General features: G+C 36.5%; 1 protein-coding gene across 4 annotated transcripts in view; it reads left to right on the top strand.

The window, feature by feature from the left end:
- The first annotated feature begins 6,001 nt into the window (after window positions 1–6,001).
- GEMIN2 (gem nuclear organelle associated protein 2) overlaps window positions 6,002–22,098 on the top strand; it is a 20,674-nt gene continuing 4,577 nt past the window's right edge. Inside the window, exons 1-8 of one of the 4 annotated variants that reach the window (XM_081049772.1) lie at window positions 6,002–6,248; window positions 6,653–6,737; window positions 8,818–8,907; window positions 9,190–9,249; window positions 12,072–12,185; window positions 13,904–13,948; window positions 15,235–15,303; window positions 19,726–19,836. In XM_081049772.1, coding sequence (XP_080905898.1) covers window positions 6,112–6,248; window positions 6,653–6,737; window positions 8,818–8,907; window positions 9,190–9,249; window positions 12,072–12,185; window positions 13,904–13,948; window positions 15,235–15,303; window positions 19,726–19,836 — 711 coding nt within the window. In that variant the 5' untranslated portion in view covers window positions 6,002–6,111. Of the gene's footprint in view, window positions 6,249–6,652; window positions 6,759–8,817; window positions 8,908–9,189; window positions 9,250–12,071; window positions 12,186–13,903; window positions 13,949–15,234; window positions 17,271–19,725; window positions 19,837–22,098 lie in introns of those variants that run through there. The other 3 variants (XM_081049771.1, XM_081049773.1, XM_081049774.1) reach the window with 3 other exon arrangements.

The raw sequence follows: 22,098 nt of genomic DNA, 5'->3' as shown, positions 1-22,098 counted from the left end.
GTTCCCTATTACAATGAAATAAATGTTAGGATGGGTAACAAACTCATCTATATCTGTCTTTATGTACTTTAGAGTGAATGAGTTTAAGAATTAAACCCTCAGATATGTCATCAGTATCTATTGTTTCTATTGACCTTTAGTTTTCTGAGGGTTTTTTTTTTTTGTAGTTCTATTTGTAAGAATTGATATTTCATGACTTATTCTTTCTTAGATGTCTTCCAAAGAACAGAGAAAACCCATGGAATTTTGTTAAAGAGAAGACAGCCATCTTTGCTTGCTCCCGAATTGTAAAACATTTGTAGTTTTAGTTTTAAAAATGATCAACCCAAATAACTTTTGATTTCAGGGTTACCTATTTCCTTCCCATCATCTCTGTATATACAACTTCTAGTAGCATTTGTTCACTTCAGAATCATCAAGTAAAATTATCCACATGAAGATCACAAAAGATGAAAAATAATTGCTCTTAGCAAAACAAGATTGTCCCAGTTTCTTCATCTTAAAATGAAAATAACAATAGGACCTACCACTTAGGGTAACAATATATTGTAGTGATTAAATGAGAATCTGTATAAAACATTTCGCCTTGAGAAAGAAAAGGAGCCTCTGAGAACCGGAAATTGGCCTGGCTCTATCAACTGGGCCGAGCTGTTGTTAGGAGCCGTCCTGGCATTCACAGTCAGATCACACTGTTCTCCTGTTGAATATACACCATGTCACAGCACACCAATATCAGACAAGGCCACTCAGTGACGCTGAAGGATAAAGACAAAAACAAGACCACTCAATAATCATATCTGAACTCAGACAAAATCAGGAAGATTGTCCAAAACACAGAATGACCACTTACCTCCCTAACGGGGCTAATCTGAGTGACTACTGATTCTTTACCAAGTATTACCAATAGTTTCCTTCTTCCTTGTAACTTCTATATAAAAATTATTAAGACACGTTTAAAAATTAAGACTTTGTCAAGTGCTCAGATGAGCTGGATAGAAAGCTGGACTACCAGGTGTCAGATAAGGCAATTAAAGCAACAACGAGCCAAAGTGGAAGTAACAGTGAAGCCTCTAATCACTTGTTGAGATTGCACAAGAGTCTAAATCTGGTGAAAACGCTAACTCTCCCTGTTCTGTTACCCCCATGGAATGGCGCGCTGGTTGAGGGTCAAGTTGACGGGCACAAATGTGGAAGTTTGGAGATCTCTAACTGTTGAAGGAGCCCCAAACAAAAAGCTCCTGCAGATGTATGGAATGGGGATGGGAAGGTGTTAGGAATGGAAAAGTCTAGGTACTGAGTCAGACTGGGAAAGTTTCCAGGTAAGGAGACCTCCAAATAGAGACTCCTGGGCTAGGAATGCAGCTAGGCATAAGAGCATGGCGGGTTAGTGGGGCCTGAGTCCTTGACTGCAATTCCCTTCAGCAACTGCCATGCACTGGCTGGACGCACCAAGTCTGGTGTGGGGAGGGCAGTTTTCCCCTGTGGAGCCTGCCAGGTAAAGCCTTTGTAATTGCGTAGAGTCAGGCCTGAAAAATCACACGTAGGTTTTTAACCAGGAGCCTTACTGCTCAGAATTATCCCCATTTCCTGACAGCAACGCTCCACTGTCCCCAAATCACCAAACCAAGCCCAAATCCTATAATAAATATGTTAGTGCTAACACCCTCTTACTAAGACATCTCCCAGTTTCAGTAATCATGTGACTAAGGAGTGTTCTGGTGGAAAGAGGATGCTCCATAAGTATTAACTATACACCTACAGCTCCATTTCTCAGAACCCTGGCCAGCACCATCCATCCCCTACTTTCTATGCATCAACCATACTGACCTTTTTCCAATTTTCCCAACATGACCTACTTCCTCCGGCAATTAAGGCCTTGAACGAACTCTCCTCTACCTGCTGAGACTAACATACAAATGGGCAATGGTCAGACCATAAGTGTAAAACTAGAACTCCGACCCACAGGCTGCAGCAACCATCCCAGGAAATCAAACCATTGTTCTACAGTAACTAGCCTGGGAAGCCAGCCTGCTATAAGTCAAACTTACAGGAAGTCAGTGTGGTATCTCCAGCAACAATCCAAGAAGCCAAACAATAACCCCTGTAATAATTGTCCCAAAATACTCAGGATTTGATTAATAATTGACAGATTTCCTAATTTTTCCCCTGCTTCCAATTTAGGACCAACCGAAGAAAACCAAATACACACCCTTAACCAATTTCATAGGGTGTCCCACTTCTAAGTAGAATAGGGGTTCAGAGCATGCCACCCCAAAATATGCCACTTTGACATATTGATTTATAGGTACTTGGAAAACAGCAGATGCAAGAAGGGTGCTCTGACCTTCCTTTTTCTTCCTGAAAGCAGGAGATAATACTCCCATGTGAAAGGTACACCTCCCTATACCAGAAGGAAGGAAAACATTCTTACCACTTGAAATGGAGATTCAAGGCCAACATAAAGCTATACAAACAAATCTTATTAAACTAACCCTTATCTTAGTTACTTTTCCAGAATTATAATAACTTCCCTAGCACAACCCTCTTTGTCATGTTACATGTTCACAATTTACTATTCTTTGTCCAACCTAGTATATAAGCTTTGGGCCCTAACTTCTTTGGGTCTGGATTTTTCTTGTGAAGACTCCCATGTACACGTTAAAATTATTGAATAGAATTTGTGTGTTTTTCTTCTGTTAATCTGTCTTACATCAGTTTAATTCTTATGCCCAGCCAGAAGTCCTACAAGGATAGAGGAAAAGTATTTTTACCTCCCCTTTAGTAGACCACCTCCAGCTTCCCTAAGCCAAGAGCCTCCAACCAGAGCATACCCAAAGTCTTCCCCTTTTTCCAGTATAAAGCTTTCCTACTTTTCTTCCTGCCTTTGAGTCTTTGCCAAAATTCAAGTAGCAGTGGCTGACTCCCTTTCTATAGCAAGCTCTGAATAAATAGCCTTTGCTTGTTCTTATTCCTTAGTCTTCATTTATTTCCCTACCACAAGACTCCTCCATACCCCACCCCCTCGAGACTTTCCTTAATAGTACTTATCACAGTTAACATTTAAAATCCATTTGTATCATTGTTTAACATCTCTCTGTCCACTAGACTGTAAGCAGTAGGAGAGAAGAAGCTCATCATTGTCATTCCCAATGCCTACCACAGTGCCTGGCATGCAAGAGAAAACTGATAAATATTAATTGGATGACTGAATTAATTAAATTTTAATGGTATAAAAAGGCAAGTGAAATTTTAGACTGTGGCCAAAGTAAAAAGAACTGAGAAAGTACGCTTAGAAGAAATTCTACTGCGGTAGATATTAAAGAATAGGAAGGGAAAGAATAAAATGGATGGCCTAAGCTGTGTTTGTCACTTGGAATGTTTCTTAAAATGTCAATTTCAGAGCCCCGCATCCAATCAACAGAATCAGACCTCTCTGGAGGAGACAGTTATAGAAGTCTGTAACTCTTTATTTTAAATAATTTCTTGCAGATAATTCTTATATACACTAAAATTTGAGAATAACTGAGTTGCTTAAAGGGATATAAAACACAGTGACAAATTTGCATGTAGGATGACTTAACAGATGCCAGCATCATCAATAAACAGTGTTGACTGTTCTCATAACCCTCATGTAACTCCTATAACCAACCACCAATGTAAGAAATACTGAAATACAATAATCTTAACATTGTAAACTGAAAAGTAACTGGAAATCTTTGAAAACAGCACCAGAAATAGTTCAGAATCTTAGGAATGGTTCTTCCTAGCGAGCGCTTAGATGAAATGGTTATTGTTTTAAAAGTTTAGCTTTCCAAAAATTAAGCATTTTCTTCAGAATAACTTCATCAACCAAATATAGCTACTCCTCAGCTGTCCCATATCTTACTGAAACTATCAAAAATATTTCATTCAGGACTGGCCCAGTGGCTCAGGCGGTTAGAGCTCCGTGCTCCTAATTCCGAAGACTGCCGGTTCGATTCCCACATGGGCCAGTGGGCTCTCAACCACAAGGTTGCCAGTTCAATTCCTCGAGTCCCGCAAGGGATGGTGGGCTCTGCCCGCTGCAACTAAGATTGAACGTGGCACCTTGAGCTTCTTGGATGGCTCAGTTGTTGGTTGGAGCGCGGGCTCTCAACCACAAGGTTGCTGGTTCGACTCCCGCAAGGGATGGTGGGCTGTGCCCCTTGCAACTAGCAACGGCAACTGGACCTGGAGCTGAGCTGTGTTCTCCACAAATAAGATGGAAAGGACAACAACTTGAAGCTGAACGGCACCCTCCACAACTAAGATTGAAAGGACAACAATTTGACTTGGAAAAAAGTCCTGGAAGTACACACTGTTCCCCAATAAAGTCCTGTTCCCCTTCCCCAATAAAATCTTTTTAAAAATATTTAATTCAATTTCCAACTTATAACCATATTAAAATTTGTTCCAAAACTCGTTATTCATTCTTCTAAGTCAGATTAGCTTTGAAGTAACAGAAAGCAAACCTTATAAGTTTTTAATTTACTTTCCTCTCTCCTGAATGAATTCATGCCTGTGTATTTAAAATTTTAGAATCATTTCAGAATCATTCACGTACTTTATTACTTACTTCTTTTGTAAAATAGTGTATTATTATTTCCCAGAACAACCTTTGTTCATTCTGCTATTCCTCTCCTTTCTTCCTTCATCCATGTGTAGTTCTGTCGTGTACTTACCAGTCGTATATATGGAGCCCAGTGTTAAGCATTGTTCCGCTGGTCGTTGGTCTACTTGGTAATTACCTGTTCTTTATTTCCAGAAAAATGGGTGGGGGAAAGTGAATTGCTAATAAGTTAGCTTCCCCAAAAAAATATTTGTAAGAAAACCCAGAAATAAAGTCGCCGCTCATTTTTTCTAATTTTATTCTTGATTATTATCAAAAAATTTGGGGATGGGAGTATTTCTCCATATTCCTTCCCTTTAAGTCTGTTTCTTCCAAAATCGGTAACATTTTTAACCAAATAACTTCTAGTTTGACTGTTGTGAGGCACTGTCTTTCCATGTCTCCCAATTGTTTAGTAAACATTCACACACTCTGTCTTTCGTTTTTAACCTAAGGACTAGCCTCACTGTTTATCTTCAATTAAGTAGGTTACATTCCGGTTTCTAAATCAATTGCTCAAGGCAGTGCTTTTAAAAAAAATAAAGCAACGCCTTAGTCATAAATATAAACGTTAGAAATAAGTCAATTGTATTCACTCAGAGCTTGTTTAGAAAGATTGAGATGGAATATTTTCATTATTTCTTGCAATTTATGACCCAGCTAAAGTTAAATTATTTCTGCTTTGTTGGCTCACGTGTGAAATGGAGACGACAGTACTCGCCTCACAAGATTGGCCCTAAGATTAACAATGGTGATTTCTGGGTGTTGGCATTAGCTCTATCCTTTGCACTACTTATATTTCAGCAAAGAGATCTTTTGGGGGGGTGGGGGGGGGAAGCGATGGCTACTCTAGGAGTAATATTCATTCCAGATAAATATTAAGTGATCTTTGAAATAGCCAAGCACAAGCGATTCCTCTGGAAAATCGGTTTTTCGTTCACTCGGCGTCAGAAAACTCTGGGTTGGAATTGGCTCTTCCCCTTTGGGAAAAAGTCACAGTTGTAGTACTTACTTAACCCCTCTTTCGGTGGATTTTCTCCCTTATGAAACCGGTATAATACCACCTACTTCAAGAGGTTGTAAAAATTGAGGAAATGTGACCTGTCTACCAGGGTGTAAGAATTTAGAGAGCAATAAAAGATAATTACAGTAATATTGCTCATTAATTCAAAAAACATTTAAGAATCCGTCGCTACTAGGGATACATAAAGGCTAGTAAGCCCCAGTCTTTACCCTACGTAGCCTTGGAAGAGAGAACAGGGCAGACGAGAGAACACGCAGAAACGCCTAAGAACCACTCCCGCTAGGAACTAAAGTCGCAGTCTTCCTTACACCACCGGAGCCTTAACCTTGAGACAATGAGCAGGTTTGCGCACGCGCATTAACACTTCCTAAGCCTTGCCGCTCGCTCAACTCTGCGCCAAAGGTGCCTACTTGTGCGCCTGCGCTGTGACCTAAACGTGGGACTGGCTGGATTGGAAACTATGGCGTGGGTACCAGCGGAGTCTGCAGTGGAGGAGTTGATGCCCCGGTTGTTGCCAGTGGACCCCTGCGACTTGACAGAAAGTTTCGATCCCTCCGTACCCCCGAGGACGCCTCAGGAATACTTGAAGCGGGTCCAGTGAGTGATTTGGCCTGTACGGGTGGGCTGTTCGTCCTTCCTGCTCCAGAGCACAGCGCCCGGTGCTTTGCGGGACCCCTCGGTTTGCTAACGCCCCGCCTCTGTTCCGGTCCCCACCCTCCTGCGAGTGCGGATCGGAGCAAGATCACTTGTTCACCTTTTCAGGTGGACGAGTTTCAGTGAACTTAATTATATTAAACTTGATTATCCATGGCAAGATGTGTGCTCTTCGATTTCCTTGCATTCAATATGGATAATTTCAGAACTACATTAATCAGTACCTCAATTGCAATTCTGAACTTTTTTTCCGGTATCATAATAAACTTTAGACATGGATAGCTTGTTGAACTGCAGATGAGCAAAACACAATAGTAATTACATTTTTTTGCATTTATTGTTTATAGGATCGAAGCAGCTCAATGTCCAGATGTCGTGGTTGCGCAAATTGACCCAAAGAAGTTGAAAAGGAAGCAAAGTGTGAATGTTTCCGTGAGTTTTATTACCCGTCAGGTGACTTTTTTTACCACTACAAATGAAAAAACCAGAGCTGTTCCTATAGTATCCAAAGTATCAATTACGATGTGGGTAAAATGACTGCCCCTACGAAGTTAGACATTTGTTTGTATTACTTTTTCCCCTTCAAGGACAGTTGACATGTACTGCCGCCAAAGAAGCTTTAAGTAACCCTGGCGTTCATGGCGATTTGCTCTTCATACTGTCAGGACATGATCCAATCCTAAAGAAGTCTTTAAATAGGTTACTTACGCTGTCCTTTATTTTGAAGTAACCTTTTTCCAGTTGTCTTCATAATTATTGTTGGGACTGTTTAATCTTAGTGTAGTTTGCATGTTCTGATTTTCATTGTGTTTTGTTTTTTTAAGACTTAGAAACCCAAATATCTTACACTTTTTTAGCTACTTGCAGACTGTAAACATTTTCATTCATTTATCCCGCACATTTTTTACTAAGCAACTAAGTTGTGCCAGGCACTGGAAATACAACAGGGGATGATGAAACAGAAAAGGTCCCTACCCTTGTGGAGTTTACATTCTCCTGAGGAAGACAGGGTAAACCAGCAAACAAGTGAAATAATTACATATTGTGACTAGTGATATGAAGAAAATTAACATATAATGATCAATAAATAACAAGAAGAATTACTTTTCTTTTTTTTCAGGTAGAACTACTTTAGATTGTCACAGAAGGTCTCTCCCAGGAGGCATTATTTAATTTAAAGTCAAAGGAAAGCAGCAGTTTTAAATTGTGATTATTCCTTTTCCTTTTACGTTCTAAGTAATTCTCTTATCAGATGTTTATAATTAGGAGATTTTAATGTTTCATATAATTCCTTTTTAGACGTTTTTAGTTGGTGGAAGATGATGTCTTATATACCTGGCTTTAAAAAGTGACCTCATAAAGTTTTATTTCAAAGCAGTATGTAATCAGTTGTGAACTGTGTGCTGTTTTTGGAAAAAGAAGTAGACATTTTAAAGTCAAATGTCTTAAATTATTTGAGTACATTCTGACTATACCAAAATTTTTTATCTGGGATATATCTCTTTTTTTTATTTCAAACTGTTTTTGCTGTTATAGAAAGGTAGGGCTAGATTGTATCTTCAGGGCTCATCATTTAGATTTCTTAGAAACTGCAACTGTGCTCGCTTCGGCAGCACATATACTAAAATTGGAACGATACAGAGAAGATTAGCATGGCCCCTGCGCAAGGATGACACGCAAATTCGTGAAGCGTTCCATATTTTTTAAGTCAGAAAGAGAAAGACAAGTACCATATGATCTCACTTATATATGGAATCTAAAGAAAAGACTATGTGAATGAACTAATCAGAGTCAGTTTTGGGGACGCAGAGAAAAAACCGAGAGTGGTTAGATGGGTGTGTGGGAGGGGGTTGGGGATAAGGGGAAAGGTGAAGGGATTTGGAAGCAGCTGGTAACCACAAGATGGCCTCAGGGTTTTTCTTTTGAAAATTAATTTGGGGAAGGTATTCTATAATGTTGTAAAGATTTTGTTGGGTATCCGATGGACATGCGTCCTATTTGGGAGACCACCTCAGGGATACTGTGGATACCTGATCATGGCATTGTACATCAGAAGCTAAACATTAATGAATGCCAACTATAATTTTATATATATAATGTGATGGTTCAGTGTGAGGTCGGAGGGATAGTGGATGGGGGGAGGGGGGTTCACAGTATGAGGGATATAAATGATGAACGTCTAAGTATTACCTTGTTTTGTACACCTGAAACTAATAAATAAATTAATTAATAAAAAAAAAAAAAAAAAAAAGAAACTGCAACTGTAAACCATTCCAGATTGCTCTTATTAAAGTGACTCTATAAGGATCTTTTCCTAACGTTTTATACTCAGACATAAATAGTAAAATGAAATTCCTGCTCTTTTGCATGAGCAAGAAGTACTTTATTTTTCTTGTACAGTCTTAATCATTTACTTTATTGTTCACTGTTCATATTGATTTTACTTGGCAGGGGCATGAGATTCTAGTTATAACACTAACCTTGATGGTAACAATTGTGAACTGATCTCTAGCTTTCAGGATGCCAACCTGCTCCTGAAGGATATTCCCCCACACTTCAGTGGCAACAGCAGCAAGTGGCACAGTTTTCAGTTGTTCGACAGGTAAGTGTACCTTAATCTTTTAATCAAATTAAAACCCACCTGTCCCTCCCTCGGATTTATTTCTGTTCTTAGATTTTAGTTGGGAAAATGAGGTTCATGATTCTGAAGAATAAGAAAAGAATATTTAAGAATCAATTACCAAATTATTATTATAATGATTAGATGTAATACAGTTTGAAACGTATTTTCCCAGTTGTAGAATTGTTAGAATGTTGTGCAGCACTTGATTTCTTTTCAGTTATCCATTCTCTGAAGATCACTGTCTAACTCTTCTTCCTTTAGAGTGTGAACAGACATAGAAGTCACTGGAAATCACAGCAGTTGGATAGTAACGTGACCATGGTATGTAAGTTTCTCTGTTGAAGTTGTACAGTGTATACCTATTTGAAATTGTCCATATTTACTTCCAGTCTTTAAAAATTAATTACCTAGTCCATATAATTTTCATTCCCTCCCATCTACCATTAATAGTAACAATTTCATTATATTAGTAGCCTGAAAAGTATAGATTCAGCAATTCAAGCTTTTATTTTTATGACAATTTTAATCCACAACATCTTCAGAGACTTTGGATGGGTAATTGTTAGGCCTCTACAAGTTTTTAAGTTTCTTCTAGACAGTTGCTTTTTAAGAAATAAACACATTTTCAATATTTACAAAAATATTGAATAAAGGCTCATTGGATTTTCCTGGTGAAAGAATGGTGCCAATACCAGTGACTTTTTACTGAAGCCTTTCATGCATACCGGAAAGTAGTTATTTCCTACATTTTATCAGCTTACATATAATGTTAAGCTCTCCAGTAGATATGTTACATCTGGACTACTGAATGAAAAAGGGAGTTGGGGAAAAGACGAAAACGCTCTTCCAGGGCAATACTGTTTTTGTTGGGTTTTTGTCTATGAGAGTTTTTTAATTTTTGTTTTTTACATTTCCCTCTTTTTTAAATTTTTCAATTATAGTCGACATGATATTAATTTCAGGTGTACTTCAGGGCAATACTTCTAACGTTTTAGGGAGTCTTTCTATTCTTCCTGAGAATTAAATAAAAGCTGTTTGTCTTCAGAGGAAAGAAATGCGCCTACGCACACAATTTTGTTCACAGTTTCAGATATTTCATAGATTTCAGATTTTAGAAGCTTCCTGTAGGACATGCTTCCTAACATCTTTACATGGTGACACATTGGGATAAATGAAGCCGCTTGCATCTTGCATAGTCTTCCTGAGACTACCAGCTGAAAGCTGAGAGATTTAATATATGGCCTCTCTATGTGCTTTTCCATACCATCTGGAAGCTGTGCTCTAGGAACAGTATGAAGGGGACTGACATTACCTGCCCACGACCACTTAACTCATAAAAGGTACAGTTGGGAGCCACTGAAGTTTGTCTGACTCGAAAGCCTTTCGCTATGCTGTGAGGCCTCTTAGTGAGAAGGGAGTGAAGGAGAGAGGTAGATTTTTTTTTTCTTGCTCAATGTAAGAAATTTGGGTACATACATGCTTACTAAATCAAAAAGAAACCACATCAGTAACATTATGATATAATTTTGTCAGAAATGGAAATGACCTAATAAATTGATTCAATAAATTATGATCTATAAAAACTGGAATATTATATAACAACATGGCAAATGTAAACATTATTAAAATAATAAAATGAAAAATTTTTTAAAGCAAACTCTGGTGTCAACTATGTAAATGTAAACATTTATTTATTGATTTATCCAATCATTTTTAAGCCCCTGCTATTTTTAATAACCAGGATATTCATTGCTAGCTGAAGCAGAAACAGTCTCTGAGCTAATGGAGTAATGGGAAAAGGTAGATACATTGTTCCAGGACAAGAGGTTTTTACCTTTAAGGGTCTCGTATTCATCCTGAGATTCTAATGAAAGCTTTCCTTGGGGTCGGCCCAGTGGTTCAGGTGGTTGGAGCGCCTACTCCTAACACCAAGGTCGCTGATTCGATTCCCACATGGACCAGTGAGCTGCGCCCTCTACAGCTAAGATTGTGAACAACAGCTCTCCCTGGCGCTGGGCTGCTGTGAGCAGCTGGGGGTTGGCGTGAGCTCCTATGTGCTGCTGTGGGCTACCGTGTGTCGCCATGAGCAGCCGAGGCTACGGGCGACCAAATGCCTCAGCATGGGCCAGGGAAGTGTGTCCTACACAACTAGACTGAGAAACAATGGCTTGAATCAGAGTGGCGGGGGAGGGGGGAAGGTGGAAGAAACGGAACGGGGTGGGGGGGGGGACAGCTATCCTCGGGGGGTAAAACTTCACCTTTGCAAAGGAATGCGCAAGGTGATGTGTATAAATAAAAATTATTTTGTAAAGGTGTATGGAGCTGAATGCTTCTCCTCACTGGCCCTGCTTTTTCTATCTGGTGATGTAGAATAAATCTATTCCTTTTTTGACTGGCCAACCCATCAAGTATGTGAATGAAGTATATAATCATGTCTCCTTTTCTGGAATAAACATCCTTCATTCTTGTAAGCATTCTTCTTGTGGTTTATTTTCCCATACTAATTTCCATCTTTAACATCCTTTTTTGAACACACCTGTTCTTGTCAGTATCCATTAAAGTGTGATCCAAACTAAACGTGTCCCACATGTAATGTGACCACTTGGGACTATCTTAGGGCCCTATCTTAGGGCCCTAGCAAAATGCCACAAACTGGGTGGCTTAACAAATAGTTTATTTTCTCACAGTTCTTTAGGCTAGAAGTCTAAGATCAAGGAGCCAATAGGTTCGGTTTCTTCTGAGGCCTCTCTCTCCTTGGCTTGCAGACGGACAGCCACCTTCTCACTGTGTCCTAATATGGTCTTTCCTCTGTGCACACGCATCTTTAGTGTCTCTCTGTCCACATTTCCTTCTCTTACAAGGACACTGGTCAGATTGGATTTGGGCCCACGCTGCAGCCTCATTTTTACTAAATCACCTCTGTAAAGACCCTATCTCCAAGCACAGTCACAATCTGAGGTACTTGGAGCTTAAGGCTTCGACATATGAATTTGGGGGGGATATAATTCAGTCCGTAATAGGCACCACATCTTTGTGTTGGGTGGTGGGAATATGGAGGAATTCTCATTTCTTTTTTCATACTTCAGTATTTAAAAAAATACATAGGAATAAGTAAGTTTGGTTTTTTGCTTTTTGTTTTTTAGCCAAAATCTGAAGATGAAGAAGGCTGGAAAAAATTTTGTCTGGGTGAACGGCAATGTGCTGAAGGGACTGTTGGACCAACTAAAACCGAAAATCCTGAAATAGATTATATACAAGTAGGTGATAAGTGGATAAACAAAACAGAAAGTATCCTAATGTTGGTGCATCATTTAATATAAAGGGTCAGCAAACTATAGCCTGCGCCAAATCCAGCCCACAGCCTGTTTTTGTACAGCTAAGAATGGTTTTTAAAGGATAAAAAACAAACTAACAATATGTGACTAAGACAGTGTGTGGCCTGAAATATTTAGTTTGATTGTTTACAGAAAATGTTTGCCAACCCCGACTTACATTATTAACTCTTTAATTTAAAAACAGCAGCCCAGTCTCTAAAACAGTGTACTATGACCTTTTTCAGGTTGGCTTCACGTCTTTTATGTTTTAGCTGTGTGATAGTTTTGTGAGTTAGATAGGATTTGTTTGTTTTTTTCATGATTAGGCATGGGTTGAACAAGGAGTGATGAGTAGTCAGGGAAACAGGAAAACATATGACATTTGGAGAGGTACTTAAAAATGCTTGGTAAATTGCATATTCTGGAAATGAAATGTTGAGTGTATATTTAAATTTCACATGGCTTTATTTTAATCACAAATTATGTGGACAACTCCTTCTTGTCCTTCAGGATTCACCTGCCATCAAGTTTGCCGATGTTTTTATGGAACCTTCCGCATACATCTGCATTACTGCTAACTCCTTATATGTATTATGTTGTTCTGTTCTGTTGAATAGGTATTTATTGTTTGCTATGTGGTAGCACATTGTGTTTTTCCATTTAACACTAATTTATCCCAAAAGTGTAAAAGCTCCAAAAATCACTAAAAAGACCAAGAATCCAATTTAAAAAAGAAAAAAAACAGTCAAAGGATTTGAATAGACATGTCACAGAAAGGAAATACAAATTGTACTTATTTAAGAAGATGCACAAACTCATTTGTAATGGAAATGTAACATAGCTACACTAAACTATTTTTTCAGGTAATATGTTGGCAAAGAAAGCCTGATGTACTGTGTTGATAAGTGGTTAAAACAGGCACTCTTGCACACGTCGGGGGAGTGGAAATAGATTCAGATCTCTAGGGGAGCTGTTTGGCTCTGTTTTTATACAACCCATTTTTCTTTTGGGATAATGCCTAATGTACGTTACATTTCAAAAAAGTGTTTTAATTTAATCGAGAATTAAAATTTATATATTTAGCTTGTCATTACAAAATATATACAAATAACATATACCACGTGATAAAACCATTTAAAGATGCAAGAGTTTAATGCATGTGTTCTTAAGTTTCTCACAAGTTAGTGGTGTTTTCATAATCAAAGCTCCCAGCATTAAACTCCAAAGTAGCTTTTTAAAAATTGAATCAGATTAGGTTTGAAAAAAGTCATTCTAATTCAAATGCCCTAATTCCTGAAAATGTTAGCTTTAGCTCAAGATTTTCAAAAAGGATCATACGGTTAATGTTAGAGCATCAATAGTATCAGTATCATTTTTTAAAATTTCATACTTTGACATTTTAATTACTAAAATCATTCTTTATTTTTAAATTTACATACTCAAATTGTAAGCATTATTTTCTTGGCCATTACCAGTGTATTATAATAGTTCGTGGAACATTTTATTGTCAGGGGCAATGAAGGAATTTTGTTTCATCCATTCTTTGTTTCCAAATAATAGTGTGATGAGAAATTCACCAGTTTGGGAATAAAAAAAAAAATGAAGCTCCCCACCCCCCCAATAATACCATTTAGTAAATTTCAATCTCATTTTTCTTTCAGATTGGTTTTCCTCCCTTGCTTAGTATTGTTAGCAGAATGAATCAGGTAAAATCCATCTAATAATAAGAATTGTATGCATTCTTTTGTTTGCAATGTGCATGAAAGTATTTGAATACATTTACTGTGTATTTATAGTATGCAAGATCCTGTTCTAAGCTCTTTAACAGTTCTTATTTAATCCTTACTGCAACCCTATATGGTGAGTTATTATTAATATCCCTTTTTTAGAGATGAGATAAAATTAGAGGTTAAGTAACTTGCAGGTAGTTTTTCAGCAAGTTTTAATGGCAACAATGGGTTTAATCCTAGATTGACCTAATTGTAGAACTGATGGTCCTAAACTATTCAGTTGTGTACCTTTCAGTTATGAGTCTTAGATTCTGGGGTTTGAAGTAAATATTAAGGTTAGATTGCTATTTCTAGTTCCAGATATACTACATATCTCATTAGGAATGAAATGCAGTTGAGCCATGAACAACATGGGGGTTAGGGACACTGACCCCACACACAGTAAAAAAATCCACATGTAACTTTTGACTCCCCTGGAACTTAATTTAAGTACTACATAAATTTCTTGGATAAAAGGGGAGAAATACGGGCTTTGTTTCAGTGTTTCAGTGTTAGGAATTCTGTTATCTATTTAAAGAGCAAATACAAATTTTGATGGTTTTGTCTTCAGATAGCATTGAATATCTGAAGATACTTTTTTTTTTTTTTTTTTTGGTCATACTCTGTTGTAAATCATACTGGTTGACAATTTCATTTACTTGATATTTGCATTAAGATAACTTTCGTGGTCATACTAAATTCAGTAAGTGTTTTTTTCAAGTGTCCAACTATATTTGAATAAGCCAGAGAACATTTTCAACAGTTTGATAAATTCTAGTTGTATAGTTTTAAAACAGATCTTTCTCTAGCTAACTTTATGTTTGTACTTTGTTTTAATGAAAATAATCTGGAAGTATTTATGCAAAGACTTTTAAAAGCACATGAAAAAAAAAATAAAAAATAAAAATAAAAAAAAAAAAAGCACATGGAATTCTTCAAGTAGTTATAAACTAAATTAGTAGTTACGAACTAAATCCAAGGATTTAAACCAAGCTATTGATACTTGAAAGTGTATAAGAATATTTGTCTTAAAAGCTTTTTCTCACTGAGTGAACCGTCTAATCAAATTACTAGATAAAGTCACGATTTTCTCTGGAAGTCTAAAGAATGGGGCCATTTTAGACATCAGAATTGTTTTCTTACTAAACTTAATGAAACTCTTGTTGAATCTGTCAGTATTTTATTACTAATGCATTTCTTCCACCTCCTTCCCCTTTTTTTAGGCAACAGTAACCAGTGTCTTGGAATATCTGAGTAATTGGTTTGGAGAAAGAGACTTTACTCCAGAATTGGTAGTATTACATCTTTTTATTTTCATAATGAAGCAAAATTATATATACTTATATATGAGATATGACTACAGTATTTATAGATATGTATATATTATATGTGTATGTTTAACTATGTGTAATGCAAATTATGTTTGTTTCCAGTGAAATAAGGAATTTACACAAGAACGTAAATCAACATACTACTTACTTCACTGAGAAAGCCTTGCTTTGGGGGGGAAAAGTGTCAGCTAAACAGTTGATTTCTATCCTGGACAAGCTGTTTCTCTTGTTACAAACTAGGAAGAAACAGGTCACAGACTTTTAGCCAATTTGCAGACCCCATTTTGAGTGGCATTGGTTTAAAGAAGTTTGAAATGCATTTTCTAAAAGGCCTTGAAATCCAATTCACAAAAGCATTATCAGAAATGACAATAATAGCAAGCACTTTTTGTCAGGTATTGTTCTAAGGACTTTGTACATAACTCCTTGAATCCTCTAATAACCTATTAACTAATTATTTCCATTTTACAGATAAGGAAACTGGAGCACATAGAGATTCAGTAACTTGCTTAAGGTCACACAGATTGTAATTGGCAGAGCTGAGACTCATGCCCAGACAATCTGACTATACTCTTTAACAGGCATGCTACACCACCCGTTTTATTGCTTTATATTCACAGCTGATTTTTCACCTTCAAAATTAGGTAATTTGGATGGACATTATATAAATAAATTATCTACTTAATCCATTAATAAAAAGTTTTATCTAAAGTTAGATTTAATTTTTTTTTTTTTTTTTAAGGAGGGTGCAGCTCACGGTGGCCCATGTGGGGATTGAACCAGTAACCTTGGTGTTATTAACACCACGCTCTAACCATCGGAGCTAACCGGCTACCCCAGATTTCATTTTCAAAAACAAATATTTTTCACATTTGCGTATATTTGCAAAAGAGTGTATCTGAGGCTCCAAAGCTCCCTGTGAAATCATAAGATATAATCTCTGCCTTCCAGAAGCTTATAGTCAGCTGGGAAAAACAGATAAACCAACATTGCAGTACAGTGTGTAAGTTTCCCAGCCTGCCATTCAAACAAGTGCTTAGATAAGTCTCTTCCATAAGTACAATGACCATATTCTTTATCACTAGATTTTCGGTTTAGATTTTTATATTTTCCTTCTTGTAAATTTCTACTATATAACATGTACTTCTTAAGGAAAAAAAATTCATTTTTAAATCACCGTTTCTGGTTCAGTGATCCTACATATCTTTTACATAGTTATAATTAATGTATACTGGTTTTTCTGACTCATATTTCATATATATGTTTCTGTGTGATGTGATTCACATAAATGCCATTATCTTACTATCTCATAGTTTACTTTGCTTCTCATTACGGATCATGACTAAATGATAAGCATTTATACTAATCTCTTAGGAATTACTAGAGTAGAATTACTGGATCAAGGTTTTATAAGCCTTTGTTACATTCTGCCAGATTGCTTTCAGAAGAAATGAATGAGTTTATAATGCATCAGCAATGGATGCGTCAAGTTAGTTCTCTTCCCTGCAATCTTACATTAAGTAGAACCATATGAAATGGCCATTTCTGTAGGTTAAAAACATTTGAGGGGCAGCCAGATGGCTCAGTTGGTTAGCGCGCACGCTCTGAACAACAGGGTTGCTGGTTCCATTCTCACATGGGCCAGTGAGCTGCGCCCTCCACAGCTAGATTGAAGACAACAAGCTGCCCCTGAGCTGCCAGAGGGGTGGGTGGCGGATGGCTCAGGTGGTTAGAACAAGAGCTCTCAACAACAAGGTTGCGGGTTTAATTGCGGCATGGGATGGTGCGCTGCGCCCCCTGCAACTAAACATTGAAACAGCGACTGGACTTGGAGCTAAGCTGCGCCCTCCACAACTACATTGAAGGACAATGACTTGGAGGTGATGGGCCCTGGAGAAACACAATATCCCTCAATATCCCCCAATAAAATTTATAAAATAAAATAAAAAACAAGAAAACATTTGATAATCAGTAATTTCATATGATTCAATCCAACATTTTATGTAGTGAATTTATAGTAGTACGTCAAAGTAAATGTAATTTACATTTCTTTCAATATAAGTAAAACAATGTTTTACCCATGCATTGGTATATTAGCTATACCTTCAACAGATAACTCGTTGGGGCAGCCGGTTAGCTCAGTTGGTTAAAGTGTGGTGCTAATAACACCAAGGTTGCTGGTTTGATCCCCGCAGGGGCCACTGTGAGCTGCGCCCTCCTTTAAAAAAAAAATAGATAACTTGTTCAGATTCTTAGGCTACTTAATTCACTGGAATCTAGATATTGAATTTTAAATTTTAGATTAGTTCTTTCTCAATAGTGACCTTTTGTCAGTATTATTTATCTGATTTGTTTTCCTTCTCTTCCTTTAACACTCATTTTTAACTCTTTGCTGTAAGATTTTTTTGATTTTTTAAAAAACTTACAAGATTATTCAGTCAAGAGGATGATAAGTTAGCTTTTCTTATTAGTGACAGCATATTACTAAAAAGTGTAGCTATATTTTCCAGAGGAAGCATTAAAGTTTCTGAACCACTGACAACTGGTTTACTAAATTTTAACTTGATTAATCCTTAGTCTTAATTTGAGTAATTTGTCTCTTAAATCAACAGCATTGAATTCCCCTATCCAAGTAACTATATCATCAGAACTCTTACTATTGAGAAGGTCAGGGTTTTAAAGTAAAAATCTGTGTCATAGGAAGTTTGCATATTGTAAACCAGCAAAATGATAAAGGGACCTTTTTAAAATTACTTGTTATTACTTGTCTTTTTTGAGAAGTACAGCTTTATTTTGGATTTTGCTTTTATCATTTAGTGTTGTCACAGTGTACTCACTAACTTTGAGGAAAGGGAACCTTTCAGCATAGGTACGTCATTGATAATCCGTAGAGGTTTAAGCAACTTCTAAGTGGAGACCATTTGAATGCCTGAATACTAGCTTTACATAGTAAATGTATGCCTGAAAATTTGAGTCAAGTTGAAATGTCTAACAGCTTTTTTAATGTAGAAGAAAATTTTTCTCATTATTTGTAAAAGAAATGTGGATGTGGATCTGTTTGTTTAAGAAAAATTCTTATTGATTTGTGTGGTTCCTCGAGGACCTAACTTTGTGTGTTGTATAAATTTAAAATTTGTTCTAATAGTCTTCAATTTTCTCCAAAGTGATACCTTGCTCAGAATAAACTGAGTCATATACACTGCTGATGAAAATGTAATTTGATACGTTTCTGAGGTACAATTTAGTGATTATATCTGAGAAACTTTTATGATCATATGTACCCTTTGACACCACCATTTCATGTCTAAGAATTTAACCCAAGAAATCAGAGAGGCTCTAAAACTTATGTTCAAGAATATTTATCACACTATTTTTTATTACAACAGCAACAAATTAAACATCCTAAGTGCTCAACAATAGGAAATTGGTTAAGTAAATTATGGTGCTTGCACAATGGAACATTCATTCCAGAAATATTTTAATTAAGCTCCTTTTATGTTCTAACTCTAGACTGAGTTCTAAGGTTATAATATCTGTCATTATACTGTCACAGAATTTTGGTAAAGAAAAAATAAACCAGCAGTGACAGGAAAGTATGGTAAGTGCTTGGTTAAAGAGTATTTATATAAACATCATGTTGAAACTAACATCTCTTGTTAATCGAATTTAACATCATGGGAAATGTTTATTATGTATTACAAGTAAAAAATATGGCTACGAAGTGTTGTTACTTAATATTATTACAGTGATGAAACTTTGTTTTTAAAAGCTATATGTCTACATAGGAAAAAGATTAACATTTAAAAATTAGCAGAAAGTTTATCTGGATGGTGGAATTGCGGGTTCATTTTTCCTTTGTGCTTTGTGTATTTAGTTTTTCTGCATTAAGTATATATAACTTTTGTAATTGAAAAGAAAAACTCCCTTTAAAAGGGGATGGGGATAAATTTAGCTTGCCATGGTATTCATAGTATCAAAAGAGTTCCTTTGTATAGATCCTGGGACAGTTATAAAATTATAAAATGATTTGTATACCTGTCTATAGAGGGCAAAGAAAACAATGTATCTTAATTTTTACAAGGATTTATACAGATCTTAATGTAGTTTTCTACTATAAATTAGGGCTTTAATTGTAATAAGAATCTCCAAAATGAACTCTTTGGGGTTAAAAATATTTTGAAGTATCTAATGTTCTGTATCTATAGTTAGAAGATATAAAAGATATCAAGTGGCTTTTTTGTCTGTATCCAAACATAATACAGTTAAATGTTCTGTGAATTTATTCATAGCAAATAACCAGACACACATAGGACATTTTAAAAAATAAGTTAAAACGTATGGTACAATATATGCCTACTTATTACTTTTTTAAATTCTATTTAGGGAAGATGGCTTTATGCTTTATTGGCTTGTCTTGAAAAACCTTTATTACCTGAGGCACACTCACTGATTCGGCAGCTTGCAAGAAGGTGCTCTGAAGTCAGGCTCTTAGTGGTAAGTCGCAATATGGTGATAAAGAAGGATTCCAATGAAATAGGAAAACATGGAATATTTTATTAGTCAGAATTACTTTTGGCTACATAATAGAAAGCCCAAAATAACAGTAGCTTAAATAAAATGGAAAATTTTCTCAGATACAGAAAGTCTGAAGGTAGGCTGATCAGATTTAAGATGGCAGTAACCCAGGCCTTTAGTTCTGCCACATGTGGCTTCCATCCTCTAGCTCACCTCACCATCCAAGGTGGCTGCTGGAGCTTCTGCCATTATATTTCATTATAGGCCCTTGGAAAGAAGAGAAGAAGGCATCCCATTTAAAGAAGAAGGCCATCCAGATGTGCAGAGATTCCACTGTACATCTGGCTATAAATAGCTCATTGAATTTAGTCACATGGCCATAAGAAACTATGGGGAATGTTTACTTTTAGCTAGGTGGCAGTGCCCAGCTAAAAATGAGCTTCAGTTACTAAATAGTAAGGGAAGACAAGAAGCTGGAGTGGTCAATTAGCAGTCTCTGGCCCAGTGATTGTTTTGAATTTCTGCAATCAGACCCTTCCTCCAACTCATACCTGCAACATTACAATATATGTAAATTAAATCCAGGTTAAACCCACTTCTGATTTTTTTTTCATACCTCTTTTCCCCTCCACAAAATGTATACTTCTTGTTCTCCACTGACTACTCCAAAGTACTTTTATTTTTTCACTTTTTATTAGTAGTTTCAAGTGCATAAAACAACATAATGATTAGACATTTACACCCCTCACAAAGTGATAACCCCCTCAAGTCCACTTGACACCATTCATAGCTATTAAAATACTATAAACTATATTTCCTATGCTGTGCTTTACATCCTGTGATTATATATTTTTTTAAGTTATAGTTGACATTCAATATTATTTTATATTAGTTGCAAGTGTACAGCACATTGGTTAGGCATTTATATAATTTATGTAGTGATCGCCCTTGATAAGTTTAGTACCCACCTGATACTATGTATAGTTTTTACTACGTTATTGACTGTTTCCCACACTGTATTTCACATCCCTGTTTTGTCACTACCAATTTGCACTTTCTAATCCCTTCACCTTTCTCACCCATCCCCCCCAGCCACCCTCCCATTTAACAACCATCTTTGTTCTCTGTATCTCTGAGTCTATTCCTGTTTTGTTTGCTCATTTTATTATGTTCTTTAAATTCTACGTATAAGTGAGGTCATATGATATTTGTCTTTCTCCGTCTGACTTACTTCACTTAGCATCATATTGTCTAGGTCCATCCATGTTGTTGCAAATGGTAAAGATTTCATTCTTTTCTATGGCAGAGTAATACGCCATTGTATATATATACCACAGTTTCTTTATCCAGTCTATTGATGGCGAATTCAGTTGCTTCCTTTTCTTGGCTATTGTGAATAGTGCTGCAGTAAACATAGAGGTGCATCTATTTTTTCAAATCAGTATTTTGGATTTCTTTTCATTGAACGACCATGATATGGCCCAAACTAACTTAGATGGCCTGTACTCCAAGCAAAATGTTCTTGCTGCTCACTAAATATGCTTTGATCCTACTTTATTCCCTCTGCAAAAGAGCCTGTTTACTCTATTCCAGTTTGCATGTAAATACCATTTATTTTTCACAGTTTGGCTCTCATTCCACTATTTTCTATGATACTTTCCCTTATCCTAAAAAGAATCTCTCCATCCTCCTCTGTGTTTCCGATATACTTTGTATGTTTTTTATGACAGTTCACACATTTTTCCTTTCATTAAAGCCAGTATGTGGATGTGTCATCTTCTGTGCTATTAGCAGGTAATATGTTTTATTCAGCTTTGTTCCATATAGTGCTTAGCACAGAGAAGAATGGAGTACAGTAACATCACAGATGTATGTCCCAAGTGTGACTTAATATGACATGTATAACATTAATGGGTTATTGTGACTATTCCTTGAAATGTATAAAAATAAATTTTATACTCTGTAAGACTATTTCTATGCATCTTAGTCATTTTAACAGATATTTAAAGTGAACTTTCTAAAATGTATAGTTCAGGAACTACTTCCATCATAATTGAGAGCCCTGATCTGGAATATTTTCTGGTATATCTTATGCCTGAAGCCAGAATTTCACTCCTTCTCAACTGTAAGTTCCTTAAAATATTTTTATACACTTTTCATCACTGTCCAGTTAGGGCATAGGCTCTTCTTGCTGCTCTACTTGGAACTAGGGAAAAAATTCTCCCAAGTTATCCTCCTTAG

Source organism: Rhinolophus hipposideros, assembly GCF_964194185.1.
Source record: "Rhinolophus hipposideros genome assembly, chromosome: 5".
NCBI classification, from domain to species: Eukaryota; Metazoa; Chordata; class Mammalia; order Chiroptera; family Rhinolophidae; genus Rhinolophus; species Rhinolophus hipposideros.
This window is presented reverse-complemented; position numbering and strand designations above follow the sequence as displayed.